The 19,876-nt window shown below is 39.7% G+C and overlaps 1 protein-coding gene across 1 annotated transcript in view; it reads left to right on the top strand.

The window, feature by feature from the left end:
* The window catches only part of JARID2 (jumonji and AT-rich interaction domain containing 2), a 206,989-nt gene that overhangs the window by 114,489 nt on the left and 72,624 nt on the right, over positions 1-19,876 (top strand). Inside the window, exon 3 of the mRNA XM_056483727.1 lies at positions 3,107-3,248. Within this exon, the coding sequence (XP_056339702.1) occupies positions 3,107-3,248 (142 nt within the window). The remainder of the gene's footprint in view (positions 1-3,106; positions 3,249-19,876) is intronic.

Raw genomic sequence — 19,876 nt, 5'->3', positions numbered from 1 at the left:
CTCACTGCTTTTCTCTCTTTATACTGCACAACTGCACAGCTGCAGTACTCAGCTTTTAAGAAATATGAATGCCTATTGCTTCCTCTAGTGTGGTTAGTCTTAGAGAGTCAAACCCACATGGGTTGATGTTCCTTAAGTGCACCAGCAGCCCTGTGCGTCCTGTCCACTGGCACCAACTCATTAATGGTGACAGGAGTGCCTGAGTATCACTTGGAAAAACTGTGGGGTCCCCATCCTGTCCTGTGGCCTCCAGACCTTTATAGCTCCTAACTGATGCACAGCAGTAAAGAATGTGGCTTATTGCAGTTAGAGATAACAGGAATGGCATTTGAAGGAAAAGGTGTCTGGGGGCAAGCTGAATACATTTGATATAAAAATGATTGAGTGGCAATAAACTTTATAACAGCCTGCTTCAGCATGTGCTTTCTCTCCAGTGCTTGGAAGGAGGCTTTGGGTTGTGCCTTTCATCAGTTCGGAGCGGATTTTGCAATAATGCTGGCCCTGAAAACCTGTAGAACATGACACCCATTCCCAGTATTTATCAGCATCTCTCATTTGTAGTTTTATGCCTCTCTTTTAGGGCACTTGTTTTAGTTGGTTCCAGCGGACGATAGCTAACATCAGTTATCAGCAATATTACTGTGTCTTGGAATGGTGCTGGTTATGATGAATAATGGTGGGCAAACTGATACTTTTTTCCTTGAGGAACACAAATCATGCTTGTCTCCCAAGTGAGCTGATGGTTTGGCAGGGTGAAAGGATGAATAAAAATTGCCTTCCAAGTGCATGCAAGTTGACAGCCTGAAAGGTGATTTTCTTGACTCATATACTTCAGGTTCCTGGGTTTTACATATGGCAAGTCTCCAGAACAAATATTGCTTTTGGAAAACCTAATCAAATTCTGCCATAAGAGTTAAGTTACTGAGTGTCAGGCCTCAAATAATATGCTTGATTTAGGCTTCTCTGGAGTTCAAAAATTGTAAAATTTATCAGCAGTGGTTTCATGGAAAAATGCAAAGCAAAAGTTGAAACTTTTATAAGAATAAACTTAGGCACTAAGGCTTTTAGAGAGGGTGAGTTCAGCATAGAAACATAATCTGTTCAGTGTTTTTTTCAAAGTTTGCCTTCATTTCCTTGGGAATGCTTTGAAGGGATGCTGTCACCCCACGTCATATTGTGTTTTTATGCTACAAACCCTTTTGTAGTATCCTGTGCTGATACTCAAATTTGTTTTGTTTGTTGGGTCACAGTTTGAGATCCCTTTAATGAAAGGAAATATCGAAAGGAATTCAATGAAAGGGGAGAGAAAATTTAAATTGGGACATTTTACTTCTCCCTGATAGTGTTATGCTGGCTAGAAGAGATAATTTAATGAAAAAATTGGTGTGTAGTTTCAACTTGTGCTTGGTGGGCTGTGTATTAGGAAAAAAAATTGAGCTACCAGTTCACTCTTCCCCAGAAAAAAAACGAAATACGTTTTTGCTATGTAGGTGGAGTTTTTAAGACTGCAGCATGTGGCCACCACATAGCCCAAGTCAAGAGAAATTTAGTGTGCTTCAGAATGAATAGAGCAAACATTGATTGGGAAAAACAGAGAGAGATATGATGCAGGCTTTGGATTAGGCTGTTTAAAAATGGACAATCAGAGCAATTAGATTGGAATTGTGGATGTTCAGAGCCCACTGGCAGTCACAGTGCCCAAGCAAGCAGTGAATCAATGGCTTTGTGGGGAAGGAACATTTGGCTTCAGCTGTGGCCAAGCTTCCAGTACTTAGAGACAGCAGCTCACTGGAGGAGGTGTCTTTGCTCTTGCTCTGGTTATGCTTTGGTATCTCTTTGGAGCTGAGCTTGGTTGAATGCTTGGTTATGCAATGACTAAGTGCATTGGTGGTGCTGGATGAGGATTTGCCTGGAAACAGAGGTCTGAAATGGTGTGGCACTGATATAGTGCTGGTGGAAATTCTTGAACTGTAGTTCTTAGTAAGTGTTTTCAGAGCAGTACTCTGACCAGCCTCACTGCCAGCCTCATCTTGAAAGGGGTAGCACAGTCCCCCCACCCTGCCTTCCCCACCACATTTTCTGAAGTGTAGTTATAGAGAGACTGAAATGGCTAAGGGAGGGAAGTCCTATCAGCATTTCTCTGAGGAAGTATAGCTGTGAAACACAGCTTTGTTATGTCTTTTCTAAAACTATTTGGGTGGAAAGATGAGAAAGCATTCTCCTGGATAAAATTGCAGCTCCTCTTGTAATAAACTCTTATAATATTGAGTAAATGATGAGCTAACAAAATTGTTTCCTCCCTCTCATCCCAGAACCTGATGAAGAATATGTTACTATTTTAATTCTTTCTTAAGTATGAGTGGTTTCTCTGCCTATCTGCTGCTGTTTGTAAGAGTTGTATTATATTGTAGCTACTTGGTGGCATAGAGTGCACAAAATTTGTTAAACATTATGCTTGCAAAGGTTTAAGGCTGTCTTCCATCTGTGTGACTGTGTGACTCTACTTGCTGTATTATTGCTCCAGGAGAAAAAAGGCACAAAAGGGAAGGCAGCTGTGGACTGTGTACTTCTGCTGCCCTGTGTATTTCTTCTGGCAGTCTGGGTAACACTTGGTCAGAAGACTCAAAGTCAGGAAATGGACACTTGATGTTCACTTCTTTGGGATTTAGGGATTTTTTTCAAAGGATCATAAATTGCAGTAGTCGGAAGCATAAGAATGAAGAGGAAGATGATGTCAAATTGAACGAAATGGCAGATAAATGCAAAATACTGTCATCTATGCTAGTCACAGGAATTCTATAAAAAAAGGATGAATTTTACTAAGCTGTGTCCCTTTTTTGAATATGACAAGATTATAAACACTATTGCAAACACTCATATTGTTGTTTTTTGAGATTGGGGTCATAGAGTTAACCAAATAAAAAACCGACAGGTTGGCAAATTTTTATTGAAGTAGCTCTGTACAAAATCAATACCAGTCTTTGCAAAACTTTCTTTGCAAAACAGTTGCTTTGGGCGTCAGCTCTCTATTGTGAGTGTCACATGTGAATTTTTATAAAATCACTGCAGGTTTTAAATATTGTGTACTCCTTTGTCATGTTTGCAGGAATTCTCACTAATGGCCAATCTAAAGGATTAGGACCAGGCTCAGAACAGCTGGAGAATGAGAAGGATGATGCATCGCAAGTGTCCTCAACGAGCAATGATGTTAGTTCTTCAGACTTTGAAGAAGGGCCCTCAAGGAAAAGGTCAGTAGTGAATTATAATTAAAGCAGAGCCTTTCTTCTTTGTCCCTTTTGTCTTGGACTGTTTTTTATGTTACCAGTAGGATATGGTTGCACTCATTGCCCTATCATAAATGGACTTTCCAGCATGGATTCCTTCTATGAACAGCAAAGATATAGCAAACTTGGCTTTACCCATTGGTATAGATGGTTCTTGTTGGTGTTTTGGAAAGTATGGAAAAGCAGTTGTTATTTTGCAGTGCATGAATTCTAATTTAAATGCCTTTAGACTCTCTCTTCTCCTGGCTTTTACCTCTCAGGCCATGTCAATATCTATGTGTGTGCAATTTCAAGGAAAGCATCACTAAAGTAGTTACTGTTACTGTTGTTATTTTTAGTTTTCAATGAATGAAACCATGCAAAGTTAAAAAGGTAGAAAAGGACAAAGCAGATGCTTCTGAGAAGAGGAACCGCCTAGAAATGTGGTGCAGTGGCTATTGGTTGCAAAGGTCTACTTTGAGATACTGCTGCCTTCTCTTTCCTAGAAGTCACTGAATGTGCAGAATGTGGGTTAAAATCATAGACCTCAAGCCAATCAGTTACAGAAAATATGCTGAGAGTGCAGGCAGACGGCTGGGAGTTGTCCTCTCTGTGAATTAAGAACGAAAACAGGCTCTCTTAAAAATGCCGCTTAAAAGACAGAATCAGAAATGCTTCCTCAACCTTTTTTTCTCTGTACTTCCTCACATCCTAGTTCCAAACCAAAATGAGCTATAATAATAATATTAATCATAATAACAATAGTTCCCTTTCAGTTCCCCTGTTTTCGGTATGACCTTATAATTCCACTGAGAAGCCTGGTAGGGGAGGAGGACAACCTCCTGTTCCAGTGTTTCCCATCCTTGGTTCCCACAACCTTTTCTGAAACAGGCTTAGACTCTAACTAATATACTCACTTAGGTCATCAGGCATATCAGAGTAAAATTGATGTTGTCTTCTCTACTGGTAGAAATTTTGCAGGGCTTATTGCATCCTGCTGCTGGTCAAGGCAAAGATATTTGTGTTCTGATTTTGGGCTTTGTAAGATAGAACAGAGGGTTGAAAATTATTTCTGCTGAGATGTTTAGATGACATCTACTGTTGGTGTGATCCTGGGAGACCATGGTCATTATTTCATGGCCAACCTGTTGCTTGCACATTGTCTTAAAGATTTTCTGCTTCACTCTACGCTTAGTTTGTCTCCTCATTTATGCTGCCATAATGGCTTGCAGGGTTACACCATGAGTAGCTTCAAGCAGCTGGTTAGGATTAAAAATAATAGCAAGAGGGAGATGAATTGAGGCTTTTTGCCAGGTATCTTCATTTTTAACCTGAATGAGACTGTTATCTCTTGTTTGGAGTATGGTTATAGGAGCAGGTGCCAGTGCAGCCAGGGGGACATCCTCTTCCTCTCTTGGGGCTAGCAGAGGGCAGGAGGGCTTGTCCCTTACTCTGTACCTGCTCCTGGTGCCCTGCACAGTCCAGCTTTAGATATGAGCAGGATTTCTGCATTACCAGTCTCCAGAAACTGTACTTGAGTACTTCCAACATTTTTGGAAGAGTATTTGGTAGGTTTGGGCTGAGGGAATTCAGACCCCTGAGAGGCAGCTAGGTGGTTCAGGTATAATAATAGAAAACTCTCAAAGCCTTTGGTACTTTTCAGATTAAAACCAGCAAAAAAAAACAGACCCAAGATGAAAACGTTTTCTGGCTTTCATGGAAGGCAAGGCATCATTTCAATACTTCTTCAAGCATCACAAACTGTTGAACTATTATTACAGTTGGTACTTCTGTTGCCGTGAAGAAGACTGTTCTTGTTTTGTTTCCATTTACACCCCACACAGACTTTTACCTATTTTTTCTTCCTGCCTGAGCTTCCTCTTTGCAGACAGACCTTTTCTGAGTTCCTTCTCTTAAGCTGTAGTGGCGCATGTTGAGTGTTTTTATGTTGTCTTCTTGTTTCCTTTTAGGCTTTTTGTTTTATTTAGCTGAATATGCAAAGTTCTTTTTCAATCCAGGTTATTTTGCAATCCCAGAAAGAGTTGTGTCAGGAATATTGGGTAGAAAAAGGACATGCAGGAAGATGATGAGGGGGCAAACGGGTCTGAAATGGATTGTGGGTTGACTGCCTCAGCTTAGCAAGTTTTGATAAGTTATGACCTCCTTGTCTTCCCCCTCTTCTTTTTATTTCTCTAAATCAAACTTTACAGTTGTCTGTTCAGCGGTGTGTATAACTAATGACACTCTTGTAATAAAATACACCTTTAAAGACTGTAGATTTAGCAATGTACTCTGAACCAACCATTATATGTAAGTTACTATGTATTTCTTTATAGCTAGTAGGATTTTGTCAGGGCTTTTTTTGTTATTTTGGTTTGTTTGGTTTTTTTTGTTTGTTTGTTTGTTTGTTTGTTTGTTTGTTTGTTTTGTTTTTTTTTTTTTGTTCATGGTAGGAATGGTCTTTCAGAAGCTTGAACCTGTCATCTTTTAGAGGAGCAAGTCACCTGTATTTCACAGTCATGATAGAAAAAGTGCTAAGCAAATAAGCATAGTAAATAAAGGAATCTGTTGCAAAGGGCTCCAGTTTCTTTAGAAGTTTAAGACTCTGGTTTGACCTTTCAGTTCTTCAGTGTAATAGCAGGCTGGTACTGTGGAAACAGTCTTTTCCCGGTTCCTTCTACTTGCCTCTTCCCAGCTGCTGTGTCTGGCAGTCTGCTGGCCCCTGTCCATCAGTTCAGGGACAAATCTTCCCCTGCACAGAGTAGGTCACCTTATAGAAAGGGAGCAGGGATTCATGCATGTGTGCAGCATGTGTGTGGTTTTAGTTTGCATTTATAGTTGATCCAAACTCCTCCAGTTTCAGAGACAATTTTCACGAGAACCTGGATAAACAGCAAGTGTAAAATCTTGTAGCAAACTGAGTGGAGGGTGAAAAGTGAACATTGCCTTGTGGTCTCACTGTGCCAACTATCCCTGTTGTAGATTTTCTTTGGGTCAAAACTAGGTAGTGGATGCTCCCAATGAGTTACTGGACTTAGCTGTAGATAGTTAGGGGCTGGCAGGCATCTGTGTGGGAGGCAAATCCCTACCAGCCTGGCTGCTGATCACTGACAGGTATTTCTTTTTTCACATGGACATGCCAAACAGAATAACAAAACAGTAGAACCCCTAGCCAAGCACACCAGACGGTTTATCACATCTATTTATTTTCCAGTTTCAACCCTTCTTCTAGTAACATAGCTTGATTGAAGAGCCATAAAGAGAGCACTGTGGTGGAAGGAAGGAGATGGCTGTTATGGTGAAAATGTGCAGATTTAATACAATACTGCAGATTTTGTTTGGAAACTCCCTTAGATACTTGGTTTGATGGAACAAGAGTTTTGAATGCAGTGTCCTGACAGTGTTATGCTTCAAATGGTTCTAACTAGAGGAAGCTTCTTGCACAACCAGGTTTGCATCTTACGCGAAAGTTCCCATATTCCTTTCTTTTTACATGTATCATTTTATATTGCAACAGTATTCTGGAGCAGTTCTAAAAGTCTGCAGCGTGCCTTTTGTGATGCTGCAGATTTCAGCTGGCCATGGTGGTGGTAAAGAGGAAAAGGAGTACATGTACAGCTTTGCCCCTTCACAGCCTCCAGATAAGTCCAGAAAACTGTAAGCCATTCTTTTAGAGTAAGTGGAGTTTGGGGAGGATTGGCAGTGGCAGTAGTGGCAAGCTCAGTAGTTCAAAATACTCAGATTTGTTTGAGTTTACACTCAAAAGGATGGAAAACATCTGAGCTGTGTGTATTACTAGTGACCAAGTCTGAGGGGAAGCAGCGGGGTTATCCTAAGTAATAAATACTACTTTCAGCCAGTAAATATGAAAACTGTAAATTATTTTAACATGTGGCAAAAGCCAAGCATTCAAATGTTGCACTGAATGTGTTGTGCAATGGGTTGCTGTCTAGTTGCCATGTAAATGAGAGAACTCACTGATTTGTTCAGTGCTTTGGGGATAGATGAACAAAACTGTTGGTATATGGGCTTGATAAACTACCAGGTCGAGTGGTCTTCACTTTATAAAGATAGCACATTTTTCAAAACCTATGAACAAAAGGTTACTGCTGAAGGAGAAGTGTAGCTTCCGTGTAGCTGCATGTTTTTGTTGTGAATCTCCAGTTTCCAGCTATGATTCTCAGTTGAGAAAATCAATAGGTAACTGGCCAAAGGTGTTTGGTCTCTGTGCTGGATGCTTGTACATTTTTATGGGCAACTCTAAAGACTACAACCACTGGCAATTAATAACAGTGTGCAGTGACAGCTGTATGTTTTCTAGCAACAAGTTGCCTACCTTACCCAGCAAGAGACATGCAGAGCAGACTTGATGTGACAGTATGGTAATAGGCTATTGCTTGCTTCCTGTTACTAATCAGGTGGCTACTCATTTATATGGCCCCCTTCCCAGAAATCCACATGGGGAATTGCCAAATGTACAAATGCATTTATCCTTTATCGTAAAGTTGTGTTAATAGAGGGCTGTGCCAGGTGGGAAGAAGTTGACTGATTTTGATAATTGTTAAACTTTAAACTGAGGATATTTTTAAACTTAATGTTAGAATATTCTCTGTGTTAAGGGGGGAAAAAAGATACTGGCTTAGTTTAAAAAAAAAAAAAAAAAAAAGGATTAGAGAAATTTCCTCTCTTGTAGTAGCAACAGAGTGGATGAACATTGCCCACTGGGCCAAGGGTGTGCAGAGCTCCTGGGAGAAGGCACTTTGTCCAGTTCTTTTGCAGGGAAGGCTGTTGGCTGCTGGAGAAAGGAATAACCCACTGGGGAGCAGTAGTGTTTTAAGCTGTCACAGCTAGATTGGCCAGAAATTGCTTATTAGGAACCTTCTGAGGCCTTTAATTAATACAGCAGCTTTCTGCTAACAGTCTCAAGCATGTGACAGTCAGAAGTGTGATTGTGCACTACAGCAAGGCCAGCCCATGGGATGTGCTCCTGCTCTTTGCCTTGTGCTGGCTCCCTGCTGCCTCCTCCTTTTCCCTGTTTGTCTCTTTTAAATTTTATTTTTAGATGCCGGTTTAACTCCCTGAACTGGCTCATTGTGGAGCAACAGGAGGGCTAAGGTTTGTCAAATGAAAAGGTGGGAGTATGTGTGCAAGGAGGGGGAGACAAGCATGCTGATTTCCCTTGGCTGGTGGCTGCACAGCTGCTAGGCTGGCAGAGCTATTTTGCACCCTCAGCACAAAAAAAAGCCAGTCAAGGGTAGGCAAGCTTTTGCATATTAGGCAAGCTGCTAATTTAAGTGTTTTCTTTTAGTGATACATCCTTTTCAACTTGATTTGCAAAGGACTTTCTTGCAGTAGAGCTGTCAAAAGGTTGAGGGGACTTAGGGATGGGGGGGTTTCCCCTTTTTTTTTTCTTTTTTTTCCCCTTTTTTTCTCCCTTCTTTTTTTCCTCAAATTGTTTTTATAGTTAATAATGAGCAGTCTCTTTAGCACTAGACTTAGCACCTTTCATGCAAGATGTAAAACAAGGTCAATCCTGTTCCCACATTTGTAAGTTTGTGAGTGATTTCTCTTGGTATTGTAGGTGATGGAGAGAGCAGTGTATTATGACTTGGGTCTGAAAGCAGGAGACTGCTCGTAATATCAAAGTGTTTTTCCAGGACCTTTTTAGTGAATAGTCTTTTCACTAATTGGAACACTATATAATGTATTTGTGTTCAGCTGTTGCCTGCTACAACACAATGCAAGCCCACTTATCAACCAGGTGCTTCTGTGATTTTTTTCTAATTTCAGCAGGCAGTGCAAATCTGCACTAGTTGTTTGCGTATGAAGAACTACATTAATCCACAATAAAACCAAAATGGCAATGAGATTTATGTATAATAATTTTTTAACACCTCCCCTGCCCCCCTTCTGGGAATGCTGATATGATTGGAATATATTTTTAGTGCTGCACATTTATATTTAAATAACAAGCCTTATAAACAAAGCAATAATAGTCCATTGGAGTGGATTTGCAGAGGAATAGTAAAAAGACAGATTACCTGCTTTATAATGCAAGTCAAGAAGATCATTGTATGTCATTTGAAAAGCAAGAAATCGGGTGATTAAAGTTCTTTCATTATTTTCATAAGGAACAAACAGAAGTTGTGACATGAATTTTTCTATCCGACATGCAAAGATACAAAAAGGTACAATCTGGGAACACTTAACTTTGTGGGTAGGCAGCTATGTAAACAACTTGTTTGAGTAGTGATTTAATAATTACGAAGGTATGATTTATAGCAAGCTGAGAAGTGTTGCACTATGTCCGGTTCCAATTTGCTTGTTCTCACCTGCCACCTTCTTTTCAGAAGTCAGAGTTGTAGGGGAGGGAGGTCTCCATGACCTTGAGTTTTGACTCATTCACTGAGGGATCAAGGAAGCTACCAAACCAGATGGGATAGGTGCAGTTGTTTTCTGTCGTTCTGTCTTTGGCAAACAATCCTTCAGCTGCCTGATAACCCTAAGTGTGATTCCCGTAATTCATGTCTCACTCCTGGGTATGACAGACCAGACTGTGATTGCTGTAAGTCCAGGGAGAGGTTGCTCTAAACTGATGTAGGAAATAGTTGAAAAACACACTTCTTTAAAGCAATTTGTTTGCCAATGTGAAAGAAAAATTTTTAATGTAAATATGCCATTATTGGTATAAGACTCTAGCCTGATGTTTGGGCTAACAACTCTTTGCTGCATCTGATGAGGTCCTATGTGCTGTGCAAAGATAATGATACTAAAAAAGAGAGCGCCATTCCAATATTTCAAAGTACAAGTGTGTCCTCATATGCCAGGTTCTAAGAATATTGGTAGTGGGGTTGTTTGGGTTTTGGGTTTGTTGATTTGGTTGGGGTTTTTTAATAAGTATTTGAAGATTGTACTGTATGCTGGTTTGGCATACACTGAACTGTAAAAAATCCTATTCTGTATTTATTCTGGTGGCTGATATGCTGAATATATAAGTGATAGTAGGAGTATATTCTCAACATGTTCCTTGCAAATGACAGTGTAAACATGGGCTACTGCTGATTCACAAAACTGACAGCAGTGTGGGTATTAGTGTTTTTATGGGTCAGACCAAGATTGAAGGCAAGGCTGTGGGTCTAGAGACTCCTAGATGGATGACAGAGGCTTGGAGTGGTTTGAATACTGCTCAGAAATCGGTCAGTCCATGTCACCAGTATCTCAGTTTGGGATTGCAGGAGTTTTCTAGGTCTGAACTTAATTTCAGAAGTATAAATCTCCATATTGTAAAATATCCTCTAGAATCTTCTCAGGTCTCTTGTATTGGATAGAAAAATCACAGGAATTTTATATATATTACCTAGCTTATGCTGGTATTGTGCTTTTCCTTTCTCTTCTTCCATTGTTGCATCAAGTAGCGCAGAATTTCTTGGGGAAACGTATTGTTTTTTTCTTCGTAACCACGACATTTGTATATTTAGGTTTTTTTAGCAGTATGTTTATTGTTAAATAATTTGTACAGTAATGGTAATGTCATCATTATGTTTTGATTTTATGCCTTTTTTTCTTTGCTTTTCTCTCTTGGTATTTCTTCTTGGCTCTGATTAAATAAACTAAAGCTTAAGGGACCTTTGACCATGTGGAAAATTATTTGGAAGTTTCTTATTTTTTCCAGTTATATTACAGTCTATTTCCTCTGGTAGCATCCTTCTTTCAGCTTTCAGACAAGTTCTCCCCTGAGTTTCATAGTCGTAGTTACTATGGAGATATCTGTCCATTCTTCCTCTTTTCCTCCCTTGCCCTTCTCCTTTCCTAGGAGCTCCTGCAGCTGTTATTTATCTTTTCAATAAAGTAAGTAGACTTTGTACAGACTTTGTTTCTGATATCTTTCTGTTGCAACACGTCATTTGCCTGTAATGCTTTAATTTTCATGATATCCTGTAGGTATTTGTTTGTATGGGCAAAAAATTTGGGATATGAGTAGGGAGCGAGGCAGTCTCTAGTTAAAAGGGTCACTTCTGGAGCTATTATCTGACTTGATCTTTCTTCACAGTTGAAGAGCTGTTCATTGAAGTCCTAATTCTGTAAAATGAATTAACTGGGAACATTTGTGTGTATGTATGCTGAGTGTCAAGGACAGCTTTTAGAATTTATTTATTTTAAACGGCAGCTTTTGGAATTTAATATAAACATATTCTGGTGCAAGTTAAAATTTCTCGGGTGAAGAAATGAAAACTTGAGACAACACATCGTTAGCCTTTTAAGTCAGAGAGACTTTTCTTTACACCTCATCATAATTTGATAGCTCTTTATATAAGCTTTATAAGCTTTACTTAACAGAGAAACACGGATGTTTGGGTAGTCAGCTATTCTGCAATAGATATTTTCCTTTGCATGTGTCCTGTTGTATTTCTAAATCCCTTCACTTGGGGAAGCATTGTTTCATTTGGTGTATATGGTTTGATAGCAATGCTTTGCTGAATGACTTGGATTTGAAATGTGCTCTCCAACCAAGAAGTTCTACCACAGCTGCCTGTCTGAGCAGACATCCCACCTGGAAAGACAGTGCAGCTGCACTACACTTTTGATGGGTGTGTTTCTTCTGCATCTTCAGAGGTTTTTCCCCTCTTTCTTTGGAGCCGTCTTGCACCAGGTGATTAGTACAGAGATATGCTGTTTTCCTTGGGCCTTCTGAGCACTGTGCACAATCAGGAGCCCACTGAGAAAGACCCTCTGTTTTACAACTGCATAAATAACCCACCTTGGGCTGTTGGTCAGATAATACAAATCTCTTTGCCTCCCATTGAGACTGTTGGGTTGAAATTGAAGCCTGAAAGCCCATGAGTGATACATCATAAGGAGGCATGTCCTTCCCTTGACTCCAGTTGTGCTGGGTCTGGCATGGTTTGTCACCTGGCAAAGCAAAGGTAGGTGGTTTTCTGCAGGGTCAGTGGAACTGTATTGGACAGATTCCCTGGGCACCACAAGGGAGCAAAGCAGAGGTGGCTTTGGGGAAAAAGGTGAACAGTAGCAACATCAGTCCCTCTGGGGTGTGGCTCAGTACTCTGATCAACTCAGTCCTTCAGAATAACATTGATCTGAGTTTTATTCTAAGCAAACAATGTCATCTCCTTTGGCCATTTCTAGTCCTGGTGAGGCAAGAGACAGATTGTCAAACCTTTTACTTTTTGTCTCCTGTGCTTTTTTATTATGCTTTAGATTATTCCTGGCCTGCTGACAATTTGTTCTGCAAGTTGTCAAGTAAAATGTGCATTTTAAAATAAATTACTCTAAAATTTTAATCATCTCTTTTTTTAGAAGGGAGTCTCATGTTTGTCTTTTGCATACGTCTAGTTCGCTGTTAAAGTAAGCAGCTGGGACTTTCTTGATTACTTCTATTTTTAGTGACATCTTCTTTACACCTGCACATTAAAAATCATGAGGTTTTCTAACAGAGATTGAGAAGTCTTTCGGCCTCCCTAATTCTTAGGTCAGAAGCCTGAAATCAAGCTGGCCCTCTAATTTCAGTATCTTGGTGTGCATGGACTTATGTTTGTCTTACACTAGAAAATTTGACCACTATTGATTTTCCTTGAAAGTTAGTTCATCCCACCTAGTTAACTTGTAACAGAACAAAAAGACAAACTAGGTGTGGCACAGTTTATGAGACTCTCACTTTTAGGTCTCTCGGACTGTGAAAATCTCTCATTACCTGAAAATTAAAAGTGTTAAATAATACCTAGGCAAGTGGTACCATGCAATCAAGGTTTAATATTTATCCATTTTATTTAATTTCTGTTACATAGAAATCGTGTTGTTTAATTCACTTGTTGATACATGTGCTATATGCCATCCCAGGTTGAGTATTTAATTGTTTCCAGTTTCCAGATGGACTGCAAAATAAACTGGAAAGGTGAATCAGATGAGAAATGCAAAAACTGGGGAAGTAGCATTTGAGTAAAGATCATGCTCTTTTTGTCAGAAGAATCAATTGAAGTAATTCAGAAAGAAAAAACCTCAATGAAAAAAAGTTTGATTTTTCCTTGAAGCTTTTGGTTCCCAGACCCTTATAAAACATAAATTCAGACATTTATTCTTCTTTGGGCTGTACAACCCACAGTATCTCTAAGTAGGCTAGATACCAGGTAGTCCTGTGTTCATATTCTTGTGTGGCCTTGCACAGTTCTTAATCACCCTATGTCTCTTCTATCTTCAAGTTTAATTGGCAGAGTTTTGAGCAGTTAAAGATTGGAGTAATAGTTGTTTATTGTTTTCAAGGGCACAGTATAAGTAAATTATATTATTTATATCTGTTTTGAATATGTGTCCATTTTGGGCTTTATTTATTGCTCTTCCTTTTTCTGATATTAAATTAACACAGATATTCATGAATAAACAAAAAATAAATTCTCTCCCTGAAGGAGATTTTGAGAGTGCTTTATCAGCACAACTGCATTCAAATCCATTTTTAAATAACAAGAGTTAAATCCTGCATCCACTGAAAGTGCTTATTTATTATTGATTCCAGTGGATGGGACATTTTCCTAAGATGTCTGCAGGCTGAAGAAAGCTGTAAATTAAGTGCCTGTGGTTTTGACTGCACTTGGAGTAGCCCTGCAAAGATCTTGTTTATTTTCCTTTTCAATTATCATGCTCTGTGTATGCCTGCTGGACCACAAAACGAGCCATCAGAAAGTAATGCTGTGTACTCTCTGCCATGTATTTCCCCAGGCTCTTACCTGGCTTCTGCCATCCTGCTGCCCCTGCTCAAGGTGGTCAGTGTGAAGTCTGAGAAGTTGTTCATTGACTGGATGGGATGACTGCCAGCCTGGGTTTCATACTTGTTGGATGTTTGATTATTTCAGTGGCAGAGAAAGGCATCCTCTTCACCCACAGGAATATTTGTTCAAAGCCTTCTGTGCAGAGTCTGCATTGGAGGACCTGTGTTGCATTGTTTGCCCCAAAGCTGTAGTTGTGCAGGGTTACTAATTCAGTGGGACTACAAAGAGAAAATGCCATTCATTGCAAAAATGCAATAAGCTCTCCTTTACACTTTCTTCCCGTGTTATGCAGTAATTCACTGAAACTACCTCAACATTTTATAGCTAAATTACCCCATTGTATCCTAAGCAATCCTGTGTTCCTCTTAATTCAACTCACAGAAACTACTCAGTATGGAACTTTACTCCAAATTGCAGTCATTATTTTCAGCTTTTTAGTTGCATCTTCTAGATCACTGGTTTCCAACCCATTACTTTGAAACTGCTCAGTTTCAGGAAACTTAACTGCTTTAGCTGTTTGGTGTGTGTAGGTGTGTGATTCCATGGTGTTACCTGCTGTCTGCAGTTCAAGGCTTCAGATTGATTTGCTTCTCTATCAGGTTTTTACGTGCCATTCAAAGCCCTCTGCCAGCCTGGGGATGCAGCTGTATGCTAATTTCCCAGTTTGAACAAAACACTCATAAGTCACTACCAAAATACTTCGTTTTCTTGATACAGAGGGAGGAAGTTTCTGGGCTGGGATGGGTGAGAAAGGCAGGGTCTGGGTCTGTAGCTGTTTCTTGTTTCTTCTCAGCTCTGGGAGATGAAGTTTCTTTTCCTGAGACAGAGCTCTGATGTTAGAAATGCAGCTCTCTCACATCATCATTTCTAATTTTTAACATGAAAAAAGCAAGTTGAAAGAGAATTTGTTACAACTTCTTGTTATTCTGTCTTCTAAGAGGAAGTGTGAATGTAATCTTCACATACCATACCTTCATATAACGATTTTTAAAGGCCCTTTGGTCTGAAGTAGTGTTTGACATGAGGACAGGCAACAGTATTTCAGTATCTGGGCAGATTTCCAGACCCTGATACTGTATGCTTGTTCTGACCTATCTTTTCCTCTGGGTGTTCTTTTTCCCCAAGACTTCTCGCTGCTCAGGGGACAAGTCTTTTAGAGCTTGGCATTCCCAGCTTAAAAAGTAAACTGACAAAAACTCCTTCAAGTTGAAGCTGGATGAGACGCACATATTCAGGAATATTTTTTCCCATTTCAAATAGACTAACCTGTTGAGTTAGACACCTCTCTTGTGGGGGGAGAGGGGAGGGCAAAATTATGGAGAGCATTCTAGCAAGATGCTTTGAGGAAGCAGATCAAGAAGGCAGGTGTTGAAGATGTAAGGCAGTGTTATTCATGATTCCAAATAAAATATAGGAAGAAGGAAGTCTTCTCTTGCCTTCCTGGACATCCCACACAACCCCCCTCTCCCCCCCGAGGCACTAATAAGGGTAGCAGAATTCCTCTTTGCTTTTCTCACTCGCGTTCATTTTTTTTAACGTAGTGTGAAGAATGTTTTGCTCTTCTGACATAACCTTTTCTGACAATTTGCTGATTTTTGTATGAAAAGCACAGAACTCTTTAGTCCTTGAAACAGAAATCCATTTTCTGGTTGTGCTCCTTTCTGTACTTCTTCAGTGATCATTAGTCATTCCAGGATGTGTGAATTAGTTGCTGACTTTTCTTGCTTTGTTTTTTCCCTTGTTTGTTCCTTACTCTGCTGTTTCTTTGGTCCATCCCAGCCTTTTCTACTGAAGTGTTTTTCTGCTAGGTTTTATTCAATAGAATCCACGTGGTTTCCCAATATGAGCCTTAATGAAAACAAATGTTTATGGTGTTTCCTGAGCATTAGGTGAGCTGCTATCTTTAATTATGAAGGGCTTGAAGATGGAGGAGGAAACTCACTTATTGGCAACAAAGGGCCCTAGGACTGTTTGTGCTTGGCTCATTCATCTCTCTCTGCTTTGCAGACAAGTGAGACTTTCTGAGCATTTGAATACAGTTTATTCTATCAATTAAAAAAGAACAAAACAAAACCTGTCTCTTACATTGCTTAAATACCTATTAAGCCCATGAACAGAATACTAATTTCAGTGGCTCTGTATAATGAGCTCTAAATTTCTGAGTCATGTCAGCCATGGAGCCTCTTAACAAGGACGTGGGAAGCCCCACCAAAAAACCCTAATGTCAGTCTCAGTTTCTTAATAATTTTGATGACTGTAGAAATAAAAAGCTCCAAAACATTGCATCATAGTGGTTATTTTCCAGATTGAATATAACAGGGAGGATTTATGAAGATTTTCATCTCTGTTACTGGGGTGGATGAAACACCCAACAAGAAGATCTGGCAATACTCAATGCCAGCAGCAGCAGACCTCATCAGCTGAGAAGCCCTTGAAATTTCTTAAGTGGGATGAGATATGAGATTAGATAGAGTTTTGTGTTTCTTTTCTTTTTGCCCTCCCCTCCCTCCATATGAATGCCAGCACATATAAATCATGGTGCTTAGCTGGTGCAAAAAGCTGATGTTGCACTGCAGAGTAGTGCTCCATAGGAAGGCAGAAGTGACATCTGAGGTGCATGTGTGAGAGTCCTTTACCTCTGGATGGGTGTTGCTTTGAGTTCCTGTGGATTCTAATTAGGCAATGCATTTTTGCTGGGCACTACTTGCATTTCAAAACATAGATGTTGCTTGAATATCATTTATTCTTCCTTTTAATTCACCTACAAGTAACTTGGTCCAGCTGCACAGTCCTGGTCCAGCTGCACAGAGGCTGCTGAGTGCACTGTGACAGCTTGTACGCTCCCTGTGCATCACAGAAAGTGCTCTGCTCATTCCTCTGGAAAATGTTGTTATATAATGCAGCACGGTGCTTTGCCATGTCTGCTGGGGGATCACTCCTCTGTTAGGAGAGTTGCATTGTCAAGTTGGATGGTTTAAGGATAGAATTCAGCATTACTTAATGATATGTGAAATGTAACTTAATGCATTTATCACTGCTTTAAATTTTCTGTCCTCGCACAATGAACATGCCACAGTGTGAGCTTCATTTTCTCCTTAGACTGTATTATTTGTATTATTGGCAAATGTGCTCATTTGTACTAGGGAGAGAAAAATAAAGGCAGGGAACCTTGAGAAATGCCAGCTAATAAAAAATAAGACAGTTGTGTTTTCTAATAAACAATGAACATAGTAAAACTGGTGATGCTACAGGCATCTTGTGTTATTGATGAAAACAAACTGCTTACTGACATCTGCAGCAAACAGCCCTTGAGTGGTGGCATCCCAGAGTCCCCCAGTGCCATGTGCTAGGCAGAATTGCTGGAATTCACAGTGTGAGACTTTCAGGTTTTGAAGGGGTTTGATTTGTTTGGTTTCCCCCCCTCAGGCGTTATTTTTTTCTTGCAGATTTATATTTCTTATACAATAGGAAATATAAATAAGATAAATATAATAAATAATATAAGTAAGAATAAGGGAATAGCTGCTGTTTTCTTGGAAATGGTGTGAAAACCCATAGGTATTTCTTTCAGACAGCTGATTACTTCAGCCTTCTGAAATCCCCATTATTAACAGTTCCAATCCACCAGCACTGCTCTGGAATAGCTTTTCACATGCTGTAGACTATTCACTGCTTCTCCTGAAGAATTCCTTCTCTCTGCTGCATCCCACCACCTGACACAGAAACTACACATTTCTGCAGGTTGTGAACATCCTCTGCTTCATGAGTAAATTCACTTAAGTACCACAGCTTCTGCATCAAGTTGCTCTTAGCATGAGGAATCTTGGGTTCAGCATATGTAGCTGCTGTAACCTTGCTGTATTATGAAGCTGATTACTTAAGTTTTCCTATGTATACTGCTATTTGTACAGTATTTGTAGATCAATAGGGTTCCTCCCCCCCATCCCCTAGGAGTTGTTTCTGAGATTCTGTAAATTGAGGTGTCATCGTTTTTTATTCATATTTCTTGTCTAGAAGCATGTAAGTTGATGGAGGAGAGAATACTGCCTTGTTCTGTAGTAGAATTCAAATGGTTCATTTAAATAATGATAAACCCTAACTTTTGACATATCTCACTTTTCACAGCATCTGTCTAGATATGGGGGAGGCTGATATTCTGGGTCAGCTGTTCCAAAGACAGTGTCTTGAGCATGATTTTCCTCTTGTTGGGTGGAATGCAGAACATGAAAACCTTGCCCAGAAATACTTTCAGAAAATTCCATCTTATCTGCTGAGAGAGGGGTGTAGAGGAAGAGCTGTCCTGAGTTGTTGCTTATTCACTATAACCCAGGAAACCTCACAGCCACTGTGGTGGGCATTGCCACCACAGATCATCTCTGCTGCATTTGGCTTCTGGAAGATGATAGATGATAAAGAAGATGATAAAGTTCACTATTCTTTCCCCCCTCCCTCCCCCCCTCTTCTGGTTTTCCCCTTAAAACTTCCTTCAGGGAAATGATTCTATGTAATAATTGGCTGCTAAATTCTTCTAAAGGAACTGCTCAGTAAAACTGAGTAGTCATTAATTTGACACTCCAATGCTGAGTGAATGTGTGAGCTACAACAGCTGCTTTGCTTTGCATCTGCACTTTGAGGGTGTCGGCATTCCTCTGGTTTCTTTTGGATTTAGAAAACCTTCCTTAAAGGGCTAAAGCCTGAAATGGTCTGAAACTCTGAGTTCACTCACAACCATGTTTTGTAGGTATTTTGGTATTTGGCCACCAATTGTGGTAGCATGGGTTCCTAAATCTGGAGGAGTGTTTCAGTTTGGGTTTTTCATTGCTTTTAAAGCTTTTCTTTCCCCTTGGGGAAGGAGCAAGGTATGTAAAATGCAGTTAATTATGACAGTTTATTATCTCATTAAATTATGAAATACCTTCTGCTAAGCTTGTTATAGCAATCTAAAAATCAGCTATTCATATTTCTGATGTTTGTCTCCAATTATGGCTTTTCACTGCAGATAACTTACATATGTATATGTGCATGTGTGTGTGCATGTATATGCATGTATAAAACATTGAATAAATAAAATTTACCTATGTAGTTAAATGTTATTTAGCTGAAAGCATTGTTAACCACATCAGTCATGTCAGGCTGTCTAAGGTCAGTCAGTGGATATAAAGAGAGATACTGTTAGTGACCCAGTTATTTCTAGTGTAGCTTTTGCAGATTTATGTAACAGTGATGCATGTAAGTGCTGGAGCACTTTTGAAGCTGCCTGGCTGTGAGGAATCCCTGGTGGGTAGGGAGAGAGCCCTGGTGAATGCACAAAAATATAGATACAGCATATTTAGCAAAATTGTTACTCAGATTTTGAACCCTGTATGAGACCAGGGATGTCTCTGTTTGGTGTGGTTTTAATACTGCCCATATACATTCAAAATGTGAAGTTGGAGTTGTTACCATTTCCAAAGTAAAGTGTTTGAATATTTGGAGATAGAATTGCAGCTTAAATTTCTTCTAAAGGCAAAATCTCCCTCTTTCTGCAGTAGGAAACCACCACAGAAAATAGCAGGTTGTGGAGTAGGTGGGCTGGAATCTGGTATAGTTTTAAAAGGAATTTTGGATTTCCTGATCCAAAATCATTCAAGTCTTAGTGGTGGTGCTTTGCTAAGATTTTTAGACGGCTTATGTTAAGATAAATTAAGATGCAGCTTTTAAATTAATGAAGTTAAACTGGCACAAGAGGCTGTATGGACAGGCTGTCTTTTTGATTTATCTGTCAACAAGGCACTGGTTTAACCTACTCTTAACCCATAACAGTCCACGTGGATTTGAACTGATTTAACAAAAATT

Source organism: Oenanthe melanoleuca, chromosome 2 (assembly GCF_029582105.1).
Source record: "Oenanthe melanoleuca isolate GR-GAL-2019-014 chromosome 2, OMel1.0, whole genome shotgun sequence".
NCBI classification, from domain to species: Eukaryota; Metazoa; Chordata; class Aves; order Passeriformes; family Muscicapidae; genus Oenanthe; species Oenanthe melanoleuca.
The sequence above is the reverse complement of the archived record's forward strand: the minus strand, read 5'-3'. Positions and strand labels throughout refer to the sequence as shown.